This window comes from Colletotrichum destructivum, chromosome 8, assembly GCF_034447905.1.
Source record: "Colletotrichum destructivum chromosome 8, complete sequence".
Lineage (NCBI taxonomy): Eukaryota > Fungi > Ascomycota > Sordariomycetes > Glomerellales > Glomerellaceae > Colletotrichum > Colletotrichum destructivum.
The window spans coordinates 3819348-3836596 of NC_085903.1; the positions used below are offsets into that span (position 1 = coordinate 3819348).

Consider the following 17249-nt stretch of genomic DNA (forward strand, 5'->3'; position numbering starts at 1 on the left):
GCGTCGGCAGGTACCGGTCCCGCATCTCGTTACGATGCCGAGTCAATGTCGTACATGGTAACATCGGTTGTTCGCACGATTCCGAGACCGAGCATACCTGCTTTCATGGGCGGTGTAAAGTTTCCAACCAGTTGTCAATCCTCATCGTCCAGAACTTTCATAAACACCCTTGTTGACCGAGACCGAGACTCGAGTCGTGGCGTGACGGTGAGAGCACTGCCCGTCTGTGGGGTGCATAGGGAGGGTCTGCCTCGCTTGTTCAAAGACATGGATCGTTTATGCAATTGTGCGAGGGTTAAGCGCTGGCAGCAGGGGTTTGCGATGGGCAACTTCGACAGGAGCAACATTCGACCCGAATCTGGAAAAGAAATACTTCGCGCTGAGTGATAACACCCATGTCAGCTTACAGTCAAGGTAGGGGGATTAAAGTGTTTAGTCATCGTTGCCGTCCTATAGCGCGTTTATAGTTTAAAAGTGGACGATCAGCAGTGTTAAAGTTTTTACATGGGACATTGCTACAAATTAGGCTTTTAATTTAGGGTCCTATCCAAGTCCAAGAGAGCATATTGTAAACCTTATCAGTCATTGTTACCATAGAATCCGGTAGATTGCTACACACCTGCAGTACCCCTAGGTCATGCCCGTTTTATGGCCTGACCAGTCTGTGACTAGACCAACACAGATTATGTGTTATACTGCTGTTTTTTTCACTGGCGCGGTTTCATACAATCTAAATCTACCAGCCGTCGGTCACACCCCAGGCTACTGGGCACCCTTTCAAGCAATTTCATCAAATTTGACGACGACGATGATGATGATACGATGTAAACACTAAACGGCTAGGACTTTATTCATTTTGCGACTCAAATCGGAGATTGATGCTGCTTCTGGGGCCTAGAGTAATCTCGCTCTTCATTCGCGGACGACTCATCATGTAGTCCTCTACGAGCGACGTCTTGGCCGCTGTGCAAGATGTATTGACGCGCTTGTTGTCAGCCTGAGCACCAGCACGTGTTTTCTCGTGCATGGGATCCAATCCTGTATATCGCTGGAACAGTCTGACGAGCACGTAGCTCATCTGCACAAGAACGAATTGCTGCCCAATGCAAGTCCTTGGTCCCCCGCCAAACGGGATGTAAGTCCACGCCGCAGGTCGCCACTTCTGCCAGCGTCTTGGATGAAACTGGTCCAGAGGGTACTCGTTTTCTTCGGGGTATAGGTCACCGCGGAGATCTGCGGAGAGTTAGATCTCTGCCAGCCCAAGATGCCCAACGCCACCTCTAGATGATGCTTGGGAGTGACTTACGCAGAACGTGTGGACATGTGTAAATTAACGTTCCTTTAGGGACGCCGATGGGGTCCTTGCCGCTTGGTCCACCACCAACGGGTAAGCTGGTATCGCGAGCCGCAACCCGCGCATTGTACGGGATGCTAGGATAGAGGCGTAACGTCTCGTTCAAGATCCACGATAACAGTCGCAAGTCCTTGAGGTCCTCATACGTAGGCAGGTTTTCCTGGCCAATGCGCGAGAGAATTTCTGCACGTAGGTCTTCAACAATAGCCGGGCTGCGGGCCAGTTCAAAGAGGCACCACGCAAGGGTCATGGCCGTCGTGTCTCTTGCGGCCAGCATGATGGTGACCAGCTCGTCTCGAAGGAATTTCTTATCCCTGCTGATCTCCGCGCAGGCCTTGAGGAAGGAGAATTTCCCCTCCTTTTCTGGCTCGCCGCCAAGTGACATCTCGGCTTTTCGCTCGTCAGAAAGCGCCAGAGCGGCGTCGAGCACAGGCTGCACAAAGGCATCCATGGTGGCCAAGTCACGATTGTACTGCCATCGCGGGACAAGATACCAGCCCAATGGGTTGAGGTACTCAATGAGCGTCTGGGTGCTGTGTACACGGTCGAACGCTTCGATGAAAGTATGGGACGGATTCGTGAGTGATCTAACGTCGATTCCAAGGGAGAAGTCGGCCGCGGCGTCAAAAGCGAATCTGCCGCTCTCATCAGTACCAGGGTTCACAACAACAATGGCACATGAAGAACATACCGCGCCATCACATCAGCGACATCGACGGTTTTGCCTCCATCCAAAATATCGAACAAATGACCCAAATGCCTCTCAAAGCACTCGAGATCACTCACTCGTTGACGCGAAAAGTGCGGTCGTAAAAACTGCCTTGTACGGTGCCAGTCATCGCCATCCAACGAAAAGATGCTTCGCCCCAAGAGGCCTCCCCAATCCCGCCTGAAGCGGTCGCCCTTCTCAAAATCATTGAACTGAGTTGCATGAATGGCTTTGATGCTAAGTTTATCGTTAGACTTCCTCATTTGCACCGAAAATAACTAACAGGCGGCCTCACTTTTCGTGGCTGGCTGTGACAATTCGCCGTTCTCCAAGAATACCAAACTCGTACGTGAACGGGTTCTTCGACTTTGTTCGGCCACTGCTCACTAAACAGTCGTGAAAGAATTCAAGGTTTCGGTCCTGGCTAGCAAATTTGACCATTCGAACGAGATACCCAAAGCCTGGGGCAAATGTGAGCTTCAACATCATGGTTCGCGGCATATCTCGTGTCTCACTCACCAAACACATCAGCCGATGAATGAGCGGAAGGGGCGTGACCACCAAGTTTTCGTATCTTTCTCTCCGCCAAGGCCCATGACAGGATGCGTAAGGAAAACAGCGTAGAGATAGCAAGTGAGGCCAGAAAGGAAAATGAGAGGTCGAGGCTCGGCTTTGCCCACAGAACGCGTACGGCCTCATCTTGTGTGAGGTTCATTTTGGAAGGAAGCTCTCACGTTCAAGCGTTTGTCGGTCCCAAAAAACAACCCATCCCAGTAAAAAAAAAAAGAAAAAAAAAAGAAAAGAGAATAATTTCAGTGCTAACAAAGTTGGACCGTCAAGCATGTGAGTGGCGTGTCTTGCCCGCGTAGGAGACATATCACGTTGCTTGCCTTTCCCGCTGCCGAGGTAGGTCTACTCTACTCACCAGTGTTTGGAAACATGCGACCTGTAATGGAGAGAGCACTGCTGGCAATGTTCTAGCATGGGGTGGCTGGTCACAATGCCCTCCTAGGGATAAACGGTCAATTGTGGAGTCAACACATAGAACTTACGATACCCCCCAAGAAGCTAGCGTCGATGACCGTGGGTTATACGAAGGACTCCCTTGGACGATAGGGAGCATTAGAGTTCACCAAATGCGCAAACCATCGGACCCGCTGTCGCGGGCTTTTTGGCGCGCATAGAATCTCCGAGCCCGGGTGAAAATGCCACCAGGGCTTCCCAATAAGCCCGGCGTATATCAATGTATAGGTACAACGTGTGGAACAAGGTGCCTTTGAGTTCAATGACTCTCTGAAATTGTCCCCTTCCTCGGTGTGGGACCCGCATCGCAAAAGCTGAGACGGAGTTTGATCACTAATTCATGCCGTTCCAGATTCAACCCCTGATGATCATGACAGGACCGCCGACTCGGACTTGCGTGGAAGGACATCTTGAGCGCGAAAGTCACATTCTCTGACTCGATTCCAAGACGGATGTAACGCTTAGGAGATTGCTTCGCCAAGGTCTTGACCGCCGGAGTCGAACGTCAAGGATAGGAAGGCTGGAGCACGCCCCGCTGGTCAACAAGGGGAGACCTGCCTGGACGCTTTTTACATTTTATTATTCCGTTTTTGCTAATGTCGGTGCTTGAATTTCGAAAAGCCGGTTAAGTCTGAGAATATCTTGTTAAAAGAGGTTTGACAATTCCATACCGTATACGGGCTCTCTGCTGCTTTGGTTGCAAACCAGCCTCTAGGCAATGACAATGGCCTCATCACTTCTCGCCGCCTTGCCCGGGTATTCGACTCTCGAATATCACTTTTCGGGGTCTCAAAACCGCACCACCTCCGCCGGTGTCGCAGTGTACAATTCCTGGACACTCGGGTTTGTCTACGATAGGCTGGTCTTGGACTTGTATCTAAGCTACGTCTGGCGGTGCCCCAAGCCCATCGTCGAAGACTTATACGCCAAGGTCATTGCCCAAGCCTCAGGCACTTTAGAGGATGGTGGTCTTCGCATCATCGACATTGGCGTCGGCACTGGATATTTCGTCTCCCGCGCCCCCATCCCCTCAAAGGCATCCCTAACGCTGTTTGATCTCAATAAATCATGTCTGGATGCGGCATCTGAGCGGTGCAGAACAGCACACAAGGCAAGAGGTGTTCTGGTCGATGTGGACACGATTTGCGGCGACTTTCTCGCCCAAGAAACAAGCCCAGGTTCCGTCTACACAAACCTTAGTGGTAGCGAGAGAAGCATCGATCTCATATTTACGACAATGCTTCTGCATTGCGTTCCTGGGCCTCCATTGCGGAAGGCATCCGCTCTGGCAGGTCTCTCCCGACTGTTGAAGCCAACGACAGGTACCTTGGCTGGTGTCACGATCTTGGGCGATGGTGCCGCACACAACTGGGCAGGAAGGTCACTGATGTTCTGGCATAACCTGATGGGGTGGTTTGGCAATAGCGAAGATGATGAAATGGTATTTGTGCGTGCGCTAGAAGACGCCTTTGAGATCGTTGAGTGGAAGGTCGTCGGAGCAGTTTTGGTGTTCCAGGCTCGAAGCCCGAGGCTATAGCAACTCCTCCTGTATATCAAGACATCAAGACGCAAGCTTGATCGAAAATCCTTGAATAATATCAAGAACTATCGGATGCTTGAATTCATTTTCACATGCGTCAAAATGACTTTGTGTATATGCTTCCATCGACCTGGTGCGTGAGAAATAAAGATGCAAGAATACACGTACCAGAACATCGAGATAGCGAAGACCTAGTTGAATACTTCCTCGACATACTTCTCCTCCTCTGCCAGCTTCTGTCGCCGGTCTAACAGTTGTCCTCTTTGGTTCCCATTCGCCGTGGTCTCCAGTAGAGCCGGTCCGAGCAAGTCCCATATATCATCAGCAATACTCTTCCCAGCACATACGCGAATGAGACCTCCAGCGTTCCAACAATCCATCACCTCCGAAATGTGTTCTTTCAGCGCCCCGGTAACATATCTTGGAATATTCATGTCGCCCGACTCTCGGCTGTACGCTCGGTGAACCGCAACGACTCCCGCTTCCTCAGCGGCTCGAAGTTCATCAGCATACAACTCGTCCAGTTGGCTGCCCCTGCACCCATAGAAGAGAGTCCACTTTGGTTTCTCGGCAGCGCTCGACGTATTGCGGAGGAGTGCCTCTTGTATTAAGCCTCTGAACGGCGCGATGCCAGAGCCAACACAAACCATGATCAGCAAAGATTGCGGCCGTTTACTGATCTGATGCAAAAACCTGGGGTTGGCTTGAACCCGGGCAAAGAGAATCTGTCCGACCGTCGTGCTGATCAAGTACTCCGAAGCCATGCCGTTAGGCACGACGGATATCGTTAATGTGCCATGATGGGGCTTCGAGGAGGGAGCTGAAGAAAGAGAATATGTCCTCGGTCGAATGGGCGTCAAGATGCTAAGAAATGAGGATAAAGACAGCTGGAGGCCAGGAACCTCCAGTATCTCTACAACTGTCTTTGGTCCATCTCCATCAATCATGTGCAGATTCAAGTCTTTCTTTCGGCTTGTGTCGCTTTGGGGGAGAGACTCGATGATCGCTTGGGCGGCATGCTTCGTGATGGGCCGTTTCAACTCAACCCAGTGTCCGAATAGCTCAGCTGCGGTCAACTCCATGTCGTCGGACACGTCGAGAGGATTGACCGACTGCATTGCAATACGTGAGTCATCTGCTAAATCGAAATACCACAGCACCTTTTGAACCACCGCCGGGTCGTTTTGTGGTAGGATGTGCAAGTGATCGCCAGGGCCGTAACTGAAACCCGGCGGCATCCTGAGTTCAATATGTCGCTTAGCTGGAATTACGTTCAGGTCTGCCGATAGCTGGTAAGACTCAGTGACTTTCACTGGCTGAAACCCCCTATTCGCGAGGCTCGTGACTCTCAATGGTAGACTTTGAACGACAGAGATTGGTCCAGCAGTCGGCAGTAGAGTCTGGTTGAGCGTGCCATCGGGAGCAGCTATGCCATGTGTGGCGTAAAGAGCAGGAAACAGGTGCTTCAGACTCCATTGTTCAAGGTCCGAGTACATGTCGCCGGTTGCTGCGTCTGCCATCCCCATGGGGGCTACTTTCACAGCGCCGGACCTTTCCAGGAGCTCCTCAACAAGGCGTGGTATTCTTTGGTAGGTGTCGTGCCAATCTCTATGGCCTACATTTTGACCATCAGAACTGTCGAAGCTGTTTCAGTCGGATGGAAGGAAATGCACTCACCGCAACCAAACACTGCGTACTGGACATGGCTCAAGCTGCCAGGGCTGGCTGCCTTCACCCGTAACCATGCAACCATTTCGGCTGTGTTGTCGGATGGTAGACCATTGTACGAAGCTACAATCATCACTACACATCCCTCCTCTGGTAGATTGCCGGCTCTTGAGTTCATCGTACTGACGATGTGGGGAGCAAACCCTCTGCGCTCTGCCCCAGCTGCGAGAAACGACGCCAAAGATTCGCAAGTGCCTGTGTTGGACCCGTGTAGTATTGAGACGGGCTGACCGCTCAAGTTCTTACTCTTTAGACTCAATGCTCGCTCTTTGGTTGTAGTGTTACTGGAACGTTGCTTAGCACCACCGCCAATCAGCCTCTTCCGGAGGCTATTTGGGGTGAGTCCTGATCTCAAACGAGCTTGAAGAAAGAAGCCGTCGAGCTTCACTGATAGGTCCGATCTGAGCTTCAGCATGTATCGTGGGTCGTCCTTTCGAATATCAAAGTTTTGAAGAATGAGAGCAAGGATCTTTTGGTCACGATATCAGTATTCATATTGCTGTATCAAGGGGGGGGGGGGGTGTCGATGGCTTCCGCCTTGCCAACTCACGATCAAAGATTCTTGCCAAACAAACGTTCTACCAATGCATCCTCTCAAGCCATTGCCGAATGGTTTCCAGGCAAAAGCGTCTATGTTATCGGATGCCCCAGGCTGTAACATACGTTCGGGCCTGAATTCGGCGGCGTCGTCCCCGTATGTCTCCGGATCGCGTTGCAGAACCTCAAGAGCAACACAGAGGCTCTCGCCCTGTTTGACGAAATACTTACCGCCAATAATCTCATCCCGCTTGGGGGTGACAAAGAAGGCAGGGGCTGTTGGAACCAGACGTAAGGTCTCTCGTAGCGTAGCCTCCAGATACGGCAACTTCTGGATATGCTGGATGCCGAGGGTGTCTGTTCCCACCACAGAATCCACTTCCGCCCTGGCCTTCTTCAGGGCCTCGGGGTGTTCGCACAAGAAGTAGCACACCAGTGCTAGAGTGGCGCTTGTCGTTTCGTGGCCAGCAGATAGGAAAGTCAGCATGTTATGAATGATTTGCTCGTCTGTCAAGCTTTCGCCTGTCTTCGGATCCTTCTCAAAGACCATGGCACTCAAGACATCTTTGCGTGAACTCTGCTCGCCAGCTTCACGACGGGCGTCGATCATGTCCTGGCATGCCTTGTTGATATACGCCACAGACTTGGCCCACTGCTTTCGTTGGGAGAATCGCAGTGGGATGCTCCAGTCAGGGAGAGTCGCTGTTGTTGCTGCTTCTGCAAGGACAAAGTCGATTTGTTGAACAAAAGTCGGGAGACTTGTCGAATGATAGAAACTGTTGAATCGGTGATCAAGACATGTCAGGGCTACAGTGTCAAGAGTCAGTCGCGTGAAATCCTTAGAGAGATCCAACTTTGTCCATGGCTCCATTCTGGCCCTATATCAACAAGATCGGCTCCTGTCAACTTAACAACCTTTACACTTGGGTGCAATAGGATCATACCATTTCAAACATAATTGCTCGGCGATATCTTTCATGTCGTCAAACATGTCCCGGATGCGGAACGTGCCAAAGTAGGGCAGCAAAACGCGATGAGCAACGCCCCAGGCATGGCTATCATGGTATGCGGTGAAAAGACCATCACCAGTGACCGGTCGCAGTCGTTCAAGTCCCTTGGTCACCAACTTGTGAAAGCGTTGCTCATCACACAGTTCTCGACAGAGCGCAGGGCTGCTGACAAAAGTTTCGCGTTTCCCAAGCAGGGTCAGAGAGAATATCGGGCCTATATCATTCAGCAATCTAGAGTCATCCACCCCTGAATGGTTCCATACGGTAGTTGTAGGCTATAGCCAGAATAGAGCCCACTAGATCATTGATATCGAGAAGAAGAGCGTTTCCGAAGACTGGCAGCGCTATCAAGACTATTAGATGACCAGTTGCACTCTAGGTTTGTCTGTGGCAGAACTGACGTTTTGGACCCGGAATCGGCTGGATTATTTCAGAGTTCGGTATTCTTGATGGCTGTTTCTTGTGCCAAGTTTTTCTACCCAGAAACAATATCGCCACGCCCACGAAGAGCGGCCCAAGAACACGAGCGTAATCAGACAAAGCCATGGCGGTTTCCTCCCCAGCTGCCAGCCATTCGCTCTGATTTTCGTTCGTTTTCATCGTCGATGCAATTGAATATGGTATTGTTTTCCAGACTCTGGAACAGCAGCAGAAGATGAACCACTGAATCCACCTCCCCTTCGTGCCGAGGTGACGGTTTCGGTCCCCGCGCGTCAGGTGATGGGATGGGCAGAGTCCATCAAGGATGTGATGAATCCAGCAACAATTAGCGTTCTTTGTTTCTGCAAAATCGAACCTTAACTGACTGCAAATTACGGGGACCTAGAGTAGAGCAGTATCATTCAACCCCCTAGACTCCGAGGTCCGTAATCCTGGCTGTATCCCGGCAAGAGTGCCTATCAAATATCCTGGTTACCCATACAATCATCGGGCTACTCATGTTATGCATTTATGCGGCTTCTTTATGAGTAAAAGAGCATCCATCGCGCTTGGGAGCGTTCAACAGTGCTACCTCTCGTTTTTGGTTCGATTTGCGGCAAAGCTTGATTTTCTCCAAACGGCTACCTTTTACATGTTGCTTCCAGCTCAGAAAATTCCACAGAAAACTTTCAAACTCAGTATTGCTTCTTGATTGGGCATTCAAACAGTTCGCCATGGCATATCCCACTGTCGTCCTCGCCGGACAAACAGGCGGGCTCCTCTTGGCCACGATTCTCATTGTCGGCATCATATGCTACAGATTCGCACTTCCAACTCCATTGGCTGGGATTCCACACAACAAGCATTCTGCACAGAGAGTTATGGGCGATTTACCTGATTTGGCCAAATTTAACAAGGAGACGCGATTGTTCTGGGCTTGGCTCACGATGCAGGTTGAGAAGATCAAGTCCCCCATCATCCAAGTTTTCATGACCCCGTTGGGCAAGCCACACGTTGTTATCTCGGATTATAGAGAGGCACATGACATCCTCGTCCATCGCCATAAGGAGTTTGACAGAGCAGACTTTTTTGCCGAGACCATGGGACCCTTAGCGTGAGCCATTACCTGCGCCTCGGCCGTGTCCAAATGCTAATCAAGCCATACAGCCCAGAAGGCCACATCCTATTCAAGTCAGATGACAAGTTTCGTCTTCATCGAAAAGTCATTGGAGACCTCATGTCGCCGAGCTTTTTGCAACATGTCGCCGCGCCTTCGTTATACGTCAATCTTTGCAAACACATCCAGCTGTGGGATGCAAAAATCGCGCTTAGCCAAGGCCGTCCCTTCGAGGCCATGGACGACATTTACTATAGCGCCCTTGACGCGGTAACAAGTTTTGCCTTCAGTGACAACTTCCCACACAATGCAACCAGGTCACGCGTTGAATTTTACTCCGCCTTACCCCAGAGTAGCCTTACCCTTCCGGACGATGAAGACGCACCTGTCGTCTTTCCCAAAAGTCCGATCACTGATGACTTTGTTGAAGCACTCCGTGATCTAAGCCTCGTGTACGATGAAGCTCTAGCGGCTCCTCTACCCAAGCTTGCATGGTTTTTTATTCTCCGACGAGAATCGACGAAAAAGGCTGTGCAGGTCAAGGACTCAGTCTTTGGTAAAGAGATTGACCTCGGAATCGACAGGATTCGGGGCGGAAAAGATGGCTCCCGCGTCAAGTCGGCTTTAGATCACATGCTCTTCAGGGAGGCTACGATAGCCGAGAAAGAAGGACGTCTGCCCGACTTTCACCGCAGAATGATCTACGATGAGGTGAGCTGTTTTTCCACTTAGGAATGGGGCTAAGCTGACACGCCCCAGACAATCACATTCATCTCCGCCGGACACGATACGTCGTCGACCACTCTCTGCTGGGGCATCAAGCGTCTGGCCGACAACCCCGAAATTCAGGAAAAGCTCAGAAAACAACTGAGAGGTTCCCTCTCAGCTGCATCGTCAGAGGGTCGCTGGCCTACGCATGAGGAGATTCTGCGAACCAGCATGCCGTATCTTGACGCTGTCGTAGAGGAGATGCTGCGACTGGCTCAGCCGGTACCAGGACTTGTTCGCCAGGCCACTTGTGACACACAGATTTTAGGCCACTTTGTCCCTAAAGGTACACAAGTCTTCATGCTCGCTAATGGACCGAGCTTTTTCAGTCCGGCGATGCCCGTAGAGGAAAGCCTACGCACTCAGCAATGCAGAGATTCCAAGGAATCACTCAAGATGTGGAAAGAAGACGGTAGGATGGCGAATTTCATGCCTGAGCGCTGGCTCGTCCCAGCTCCAGCCGGTGCCAAAGCCGAGAGCACTTTTGACGGATTTGTCTTTGATCAGACTGCTGGGCCCATGATGGCATTTAGTTTGGGACCCAGGGGGTGCTTTGGCAGAAGGCTTGCCTATATGAGTCTGAAGCTGTTGTTAACACTCATTGCTTGGAACTATGAGCTCCTCCCATGTGGAGAGAATCTTTCCAGCTATACGGCCCACGACATATTGACAAACAGGCCCGACTTTTGCTACGTCAGACCTAGAAAGCTTTAAGTAGCGATTTGACCTGATGAGTGGAAACCTCGGTTTTCCATAGCTCATACAAAGAAGTCCGGGAGAGGTTGATTTCTAATGAGCCCGTCCTTCAAACATATCATTAAACCACAGTAACATGCTTTTAAACCATCTCAGCACAATCACTACAGCAAAAGTCACAATATGTACTAAGCAGAATATGGTTATAAAAGAGCATAGCGAAGTCTTCGCAAGAAACAGTATTCAAGGTGATCTTCTTCCAATGTGGTGTAACGCTAGCCTAATCAAGGAGGAGCAGGCTCTTTTCGCGTTTTGTTGGGTCAATTGCAAAACTCGGTCTCTGCGCAACCTTCCCCAAGATGTGGATATAGTACTATGCTACCATTGATATAAGCGCATGCAACCTTGATATAAATTGAGTTTTCAACTATTCGGAATTGCTGCCGTTGCGTTGCAAGATACAGCTGACTCGTTGGTGGATCAGACACACTCTAAATGAACTCTTGGTCTCGTTCTCGCTTTGCAGTCTTCTCCACAGCAGTCCAGTTTTGCAGAGTTGCAACGTAAACAGATCGGCACCGAGTCGCAAGCCTTTTGCTATCAGGGATACCTGGTAGCAAGCATCCGAACAGCTCGGTCTGTGCGATACACTTTCGAGGTACCATTTGAGTATCGGTACTTCGGGACACCTTGCTCGGCCGGAATGGATTAGACAACATCACCGGTCACAAACGCAAAGATGGATAGCAAGCATATGTCGAGTTTGACCTATCCCCAGGCTGTTCCGCAGCCAGTCCAGTGCGCTATTTCTGCGTGCGTTTGACCGGAAAACAGGGTTGGTGATAGAATTATCGCGGCCACAGCAGTTTTCTCGAGCCCCCACAACATCGATCCTCCCGCAGAACGATCTCGCGCCCAGAAGATTGTACCAGCACCAGCAATCTCGACAATGCTGCAGATAATCAACGGCCAAAGCCACAACGGGTTTCTTCTCGCAGCGATTGTTGGTCCAGTCCTGTATATCTTGTACATCTTGTACTTACGACTGCTTCCAAAACCCATTCCTGGAATTCCATACAACAAGAATGCCGCGCGATCTGTTCTGGGGGACATGCTGTCTCTGGCGAAACATGCAACGGCGACAGGCGAGCCGATGGACTGGTTCCGACAACAGGCCATGAAGCACAGTTCGCCATTATGCCAAGTTTTTGTCCGGCCGTTGTAAGTCCTTTCCAATCGCTGCCAGAATGACTTGTTTGTCTCACATCTGTTTACTACAGTGCGCCCCCGATCGTGCTCCTCTCTGACTTTCGTGAAGTCCAGAATATGATGCTCTCACGCAACAAAGAATTCGACAGAAGCCGAATTTTCCGGGATATTCTAGGCGATGCAGGGCCACATCATCATATCATGAAGAAGACCGGGCCAGAGTGGGCGAACCAACGAAAGCTCCTCAACGACCTGATGACGCCGCGGTTCATGCATACGGTTGCTGCACCTCATATCTACGCCGGCGTGGAGAGTTTGATCAAGCTTTGGGAAATCAAGATCGAGCTCGCTGAAGGTCGCCCATTCGACGCGGATCTCGACGCATACTATCTTGCTCTAGATGCCGTGGTGGCATTTAGCTACGGTGCCAGTTATCCGCACCGCGCGCTTCTCCCACAAATAGATTTGTTGCGCTCCTTCCAGCCAAAGGACTCTGCGCGTCTCCATCAAGGCTCGACTGGACAAACTGCCATCAGGTTTCCGGAAGCCAAAGTAGATCGTGCCCTCAAAGATACTCTAACAATGGTCAAGACAGCCGAGGTGATGCAGGCCAGTGTCGTGCCGCGTCTGACATGGTGGTGGCTCAGCAAGACGCCAAAGATTCGCAACGCATGGAAGGCGAGAGACGAATTCGTCGCTGGACAGATACAGAAAGCGGTTGAAAGAATGCACTCTATGAATGACGCCGGCGATGAGTGGTTGGGCAACGCTGTCGACCTGATCGTCTCACGGGAGCGGCAATTCGCGAAGAAAGAGGATCGAGATCCGCAATACGTAACACAAGTCATCATTGAAGAAGTAAGTCACTCGCTCGCAACATTGAGACGTCCTGATTCCAAGATCCATAACCGGTTTCCAGGTGTTTGGCTTCACAATGGCTGGTCACGAGTCAAGCTCTAGTACAATCCTGTGGGCTCTGAAGTACATCACGAGTAGCCTAGAAGTGCAAGAGAAACTACGCATTCATTTGCGCAGATCCCACTCGGCAGCGTTTGTTGAGAAGAGAGCACCAACAGTCGAGGAGATCATTCGGGCGCGAATCCCATACCTTGATGCCGTCATGGATGAAGTTTTGCGACTTGGCTCTCCTATTCCGTTTCTTGCTCGCGACGCAGAGACAGACGATGCCGAGATCCTTGGAGTACATATCCCGAAAGGCACCATTGTTTTTGCTCATACCCTCGGGCCTTCGATGACGTCGCCAAAGATCGACATTGAAGATAAGCTGCGTCATCCTACCTCGGAGGGCTCCAAAACTGGAGAGTGGTCGCCTGAAGACATGGCAGTTTTCCGGCCAGAGCGATGGCTCGCGCTCAACGAAACGACGCATGAGGAAGAGTATAACCCAAATGCTGGTCCTTTCCTTTCATTTGGACTTGGACAGCGCGGTTGTTTTGGCAGGAGGCTGGGTCTCTTTGAGTTTCGCATTTCCTTGACGCTTTTGCTTTGGCATTTTCAATTTCTGCCAGTTCCCGAAGCTCTCTCTGGATTTGAGGCTCGTGATGCTCTGACGAGACGGCCCAAGCATGCTGTAGTGAAAGCACGCAAATTATCCTACTAGCTAATTTTCTGTGCACTGAAAGGGTTTCTTTCCAATGAAATAGTCGCTTAGGCCGTATTGTGATATAAGCCGGTGAAATTGGACAGAGGTTTTGGTCTGAGCCGGCATACCTCGCCAACCCAGAAGCAGGCAGGGTTCTTTTCATCTTTCTCCGACACAAATCTCCCCACCGTGGATCCGACCGAGGTGAACCCAGCCGGGTCAAAGCTAATTACGAGTCGTGCTCGCTCAGGTGCCCGATCAAGGTGCCGTATCAAGCGGTGAGCGAAATACGACGCAAAGTGTGAATGTTGATACGATACTTTACATGGGGTCCATGTATCAAGAACGGCAGCCGCAGCCGGGGTCATTTCTTGGGACTTTGTTTCGACCGAGGGTCTGGATAGGTTTTCTAATTAAAGACGCAAAACGCATATTTATTCTGGTGATGAGAGTCACGACTGCAGACGAGACGATAGAAGGACTCAAACCTCCTGTTGATTAAGCCCATCGACTCCAACTTTCATCATCCAAACGCCGTCGTCAACAATGACAAACGTCGGCAATGACGACCCCAAACCTCTGGTTCTTGCAATTGCAGGTGCAGCAGTCGGTCATTTCACGCCTGTGCTGCACATGTGCCAACACCTCATCAACAAAGGATTCGATGTCAGCATCCTCCAAGCTTCTTACTTCAAGCCTCAAATCGAAGCCATCGGAGCAACTTTCATAGCCCTGGATAAGGAGTGCGACTGGTGTCAATATGATCTCGCTTTGGCCGGTAAGCCGGACGGCAAGTTTCCGGAGAGGCTTAAGCTGGCTCCCGGTCTAGAAACGTTGGCATACGACCTCGAGCATATATTCATGCCGTACATTCCGTCTCAAGCCAGCTCAATCCGTCGGGCCTTGGAAGTGACGCAAAGGCGAGATCCGTCCCGCAAACTCGTCATGTTGGCGGAGAATTCAATCCTGGGTATCCTTCCCCTCAAGCTGGTCTCGGACGAAAAGCGAGCTCTTGCACCAAAGATCCTGAACGTCAACGTCGTTCCCCTTACCTATGAGAGCGTTGACGTGGGGCCTTTCGGCACGGGACTCCCACCAGACTCGACACCATCCGGCCGTCTCCGCAACAAAATGTTGCATGACCTTGTGCGCAATTTTGCACTGAAGGGCGCGCTGGCAGCATTGCGCAAATACCTGATTGAAGCCGGCGCAGACCCAGAGCACATCCCTCCCCCAGGTGAGCTCGGCTTCAACATCGTGTATCATCCGCGGGTGTACGAGCGTGTTTTTCAAATGTGCATTCCAGAAGTCGAGCTTCCTCGCTCCGACCTTCCTGGTCACATTGAATTCGTGGGAGGCCTGCCGCCAAAGCCGGTGCCGAAGGACTACACACTACCAAGTTGGTGGACCGACATTACCGACAACGCCAGGATGCCAGAGGTGACGCGTAAGAAGCTGGTTGTAGTCTGTCAGGGAACATTCGCTACCAACTATGAGCACGTCATTCTCCCGACTCTGGAAGGTCTGCGGGATCGGTCTGACGTACTTGTCGTTGCAATCTTGGGCAAGGCGGGAGCGGTGCTACGTTCCGACTTCTCGATTCCATCCAACGCACGGGTATCCGACTTCCTCTTATACGACGTCGTGTTGCCGTTTGCTGATCTTTGGATACAAAACGGGGGCTATGGGGGGTTTCAGCACGGCATCGCCAACGGTGTTCCAACCCTCCTTGCCGGCGACACTGAAGATAAGCCAGAGGTGGCGGCTCGGGCAGAGTTCTCGGGTGTTGGACTCAGCTTACACACGGGGAAGCCGAAACCGGAGCAGATTGCACATGGGGTGGACGAGGTGCTTGGTAACCCGAAGTACAAGAAGCGCTGCGAAGAGTTGAAAGCTGTGATGGAAGAATACAATTCCCTTGGCAAGATTGAACAAACTTTGATAAATCTGGCAAAATAGATACAGCCTCCATTATTTTGCACTCGTCACTGAATGTTGGGCCAAACTAAGATAGGTATTTCTACATTATTATCGCCGTCACAAATAATTCGGCATTTACCTAACAGCAATTGAAAAACTTCCAGAGTTTTGCATCGGACCTCGATACGTTTTTGTAGCCGGCTACGTCAATCAACTGAAGTCATATTAGTCCGTTCAGCAACATCGGCAAGCCTACAATGACGCAACCAGATGTAAAGGGAACGATACGCGTGGACACGGTGTAAAGAAGTGCTATGATCTACTACCTCGTTCTAGCATATTTGTCATTGATGTGATACATATATTTAAGCTTTACGCATGTCTGCGAATATGTAGCCCCTTGCCTAAAGGTACAATCTGTTCCGGCGTCCCAAAGGCTACTTGGTTATTCCCCTTCAACTCCCCAAACTGCAACACCAACTGTTTGACGTGTTTACCTTGCGGCTGCTCCCCAAAGCTGTCAGCAACGACTGCAGCATCCAACGCTATGTTCCTTGTTGTGCACAAGAACCTCGAAAACGACACATCAGTCGTATAGCCATTAGCTACAATCGCCGCAACCCCCAGCCACAGCATCAACACCCCAAATACACCTAGCGAGCCGTACGCAATCCACAGCAGCCTTTGATTGTAAACCCACCGCGTATTGCTTGTCGAAATTTCACACGTTGTGTCCTGCGTTGTACGAATGTACAAATACGGCTCCTCTAGTAGCGACAGCGACACGTTTCTCACGAGCTCAGTCAGCCCTTCCCGAAACCTTAGCTGCGGCCACTCCAACTCCTGATAGATTTCGTTCGAATTTGCCGAAAGCCTTATATAATCCACTAGCTGCGTTGCACTGAGAAGCGTCGAGGACGTCTGCCCATTGCTGCGTTTAGTAAACATACTGCCGTTGATGTGCTGCGCCAGCACGTCCGCAAGGCTCTGATACGCCCAGTAGTTGGTCGGCCCGTAGCTCATACTAAGCGAGCTGTTTTTCGCGAACGTAGTAAACTCAATAGCGCCGAGAGCCTCTTCGCCTAAAATGCGATAGGTGGGGATGTTGTTGACGTACGTGAACAGTACGTTGTAATTGACACGCCACGGGGTGCAGGTGAAATACTCACTAAGACTCACAGGGGTGTTCTCCCCTGTGGAGTTTATCAGCATTCCTTTCTCGTTCACCCAGCTAGTTAGGCTTCGGTTCGCAAAGAAAACGCCAACAAAGCACCTGAACTGAATTTCGCTGGGATCAGCCAGGGCTTGAAACGCAACATGGGCTGCTGGTGAAGTTTCGTGGACTTGATTGCACTTATAACCGATGCCTGGGATGTTGACCGTGTATGTGCAGTTTGACCCACAAGGAGACGGAAAGGTAAGTGTGTTACCACCAACAAAAACTCGTCGAATCAGCTGGTGGGTATACGGAGATGGTCCTGCATAGATTCCACTTCTAGCAACAGGTTCTTGCCGCTTTGATCGTGTTGAGTTACTCGACGAGGGCCACGATGAGGGCCACGATGAAGGCAGTGTTCGAGACGATGTTCGAGACGATGCTCGAGACGATGTTCGA

The 17249-nt window shown here is 50.9% G+C and overlaps 7 protein-coding genes across 7 annotated transcripts; 4 read left to right on the plus strand and 3 right to left on the minus strand.

Moving 5' to 3' along the window:
• Positions 1-847: 847 nt before the first annotated feature.
• CDEST_13006 (Putative cytochrome P450) lies at positions 848-2778 on the minus strand (the record flags this gene model as incomplete). The annotated part of the gene is made up of 5 exons (XM_062929162.1): positions 848-1233; positions 1307-1989; positions 2046-2300; positions 2359-2524; positions 2583-2778. The coding sequence occupies 5 exons, from the start codon at positions 2776-2778 to the stop codon at positions 848-850; spliced, it is 1686 nt and encodes a 561-aa protein (XP_062785213.1).
• Positions 2779-3804: 1026 nt separating this feature from the next.
• Positions 3805-4623, plus strand: CDEST_13007 (Putative S-adenosyl-L-methionine-dependent methyltransferase superfamily; the record flags this gene model as incomplete). Its single annotated transcript, XM_062929163.1, has 1 exon — positions 3805-4623. One exon carries the CDS (start codon positions 3805-3807, stop codon positions 4621-4623), a length of 819 nt encoding a protein of 272 aa, XP_062785214.1.
• Positions 4624-4817: 194 nt separating this feature from the next.
• Positions 4818-7762, minus strand: CDEST_13008 (Putative Flavoprotein-like superfamily; the record flags this gene model as incomplete). Its single annotated transcript, XM_062929164.1, has 3 exons — positions 4818-6241; positions 6304-6823; positions 6905-7762. The coding sequence occupies 3 exons, from the start codon at positions 7760-7762 to the stop codon at positions 4818-4820; spliced, it is 2802 nt and encodes a 933-aa protein (XP_062785215.1).
• Positions 7763-7798: 36 nt separating this feature from the next.
• Positions 7799-8447, minus strand: CDEST_13009 (Putative cytochrome P450; the record flags this gene model as incomplete). The annotated part of the gene is made up of 3 exons (XM_062929165.1): positions 7799-8115; positions 8165-8245; positions 8303-8447. 3 exons carry the CDS (start codon positions 8445-8447, stop codon positions 7799-7801), a joined length of 543 nt encoding a protein of 180 aa, XP_062785216.1.
• Positions 8448-9055: 608 nt separating this feature from the next.
• Positions 9056-10920, plus strand: CDEST_13010 (Putative cytochrome P450; the record flags this gene model as incomplete). Its single annotated transcript, XM_062929166.1, has 3 exons — positions 9056-9435; positions 9489-10149; positions 10198-10920. The coding sequence occupies 3 exons, from the start codon at positions 9056-9058 to the stop codon at positions 10918-10920; spliced, it is 1764 nt and encodes a 587-aa protein (XP_062785217.1).
• Positions 10921-11851: 931 nt separating this feature from the next.
• CDEST_13011 (Putative cytochrome P450) lies at positions 11852-13732 on the plus strand (the record flags this gene model as incomplete). The annotated part of the gene is made up of 3 exons (XM_062929167.1): positions 11852-12123; positions 12183-12969; positions 13031-13732. The coding sequence occupies 3 exons, from the start codon at positions 11852-11854 to the stop codon at positions 13730-13732; spliced, it is 1761 nt and encodes a 586-aa protein (XP_062785218.1).
• A 528-nt stretch (positions 13733-14260) lies between these two features.
• On the plus strand, positions 14261-15673 carry CDEST_13012 (uncharacterized protein; the record flags this gene model as incomplete). Its single annotated transcript, XM_062929168.1, has 1 exon — positions 14261-15673. The coding sequence occupies one exon, from the start codon at positions 14261-14263 to the stop codon at positions 15671-15673; it is 1413 nt and encodes a 470-aa protein (XP_062785219.1).
• Between the last annotated feature and the right edge of the window lie 1576 nt (positions 15674-17249).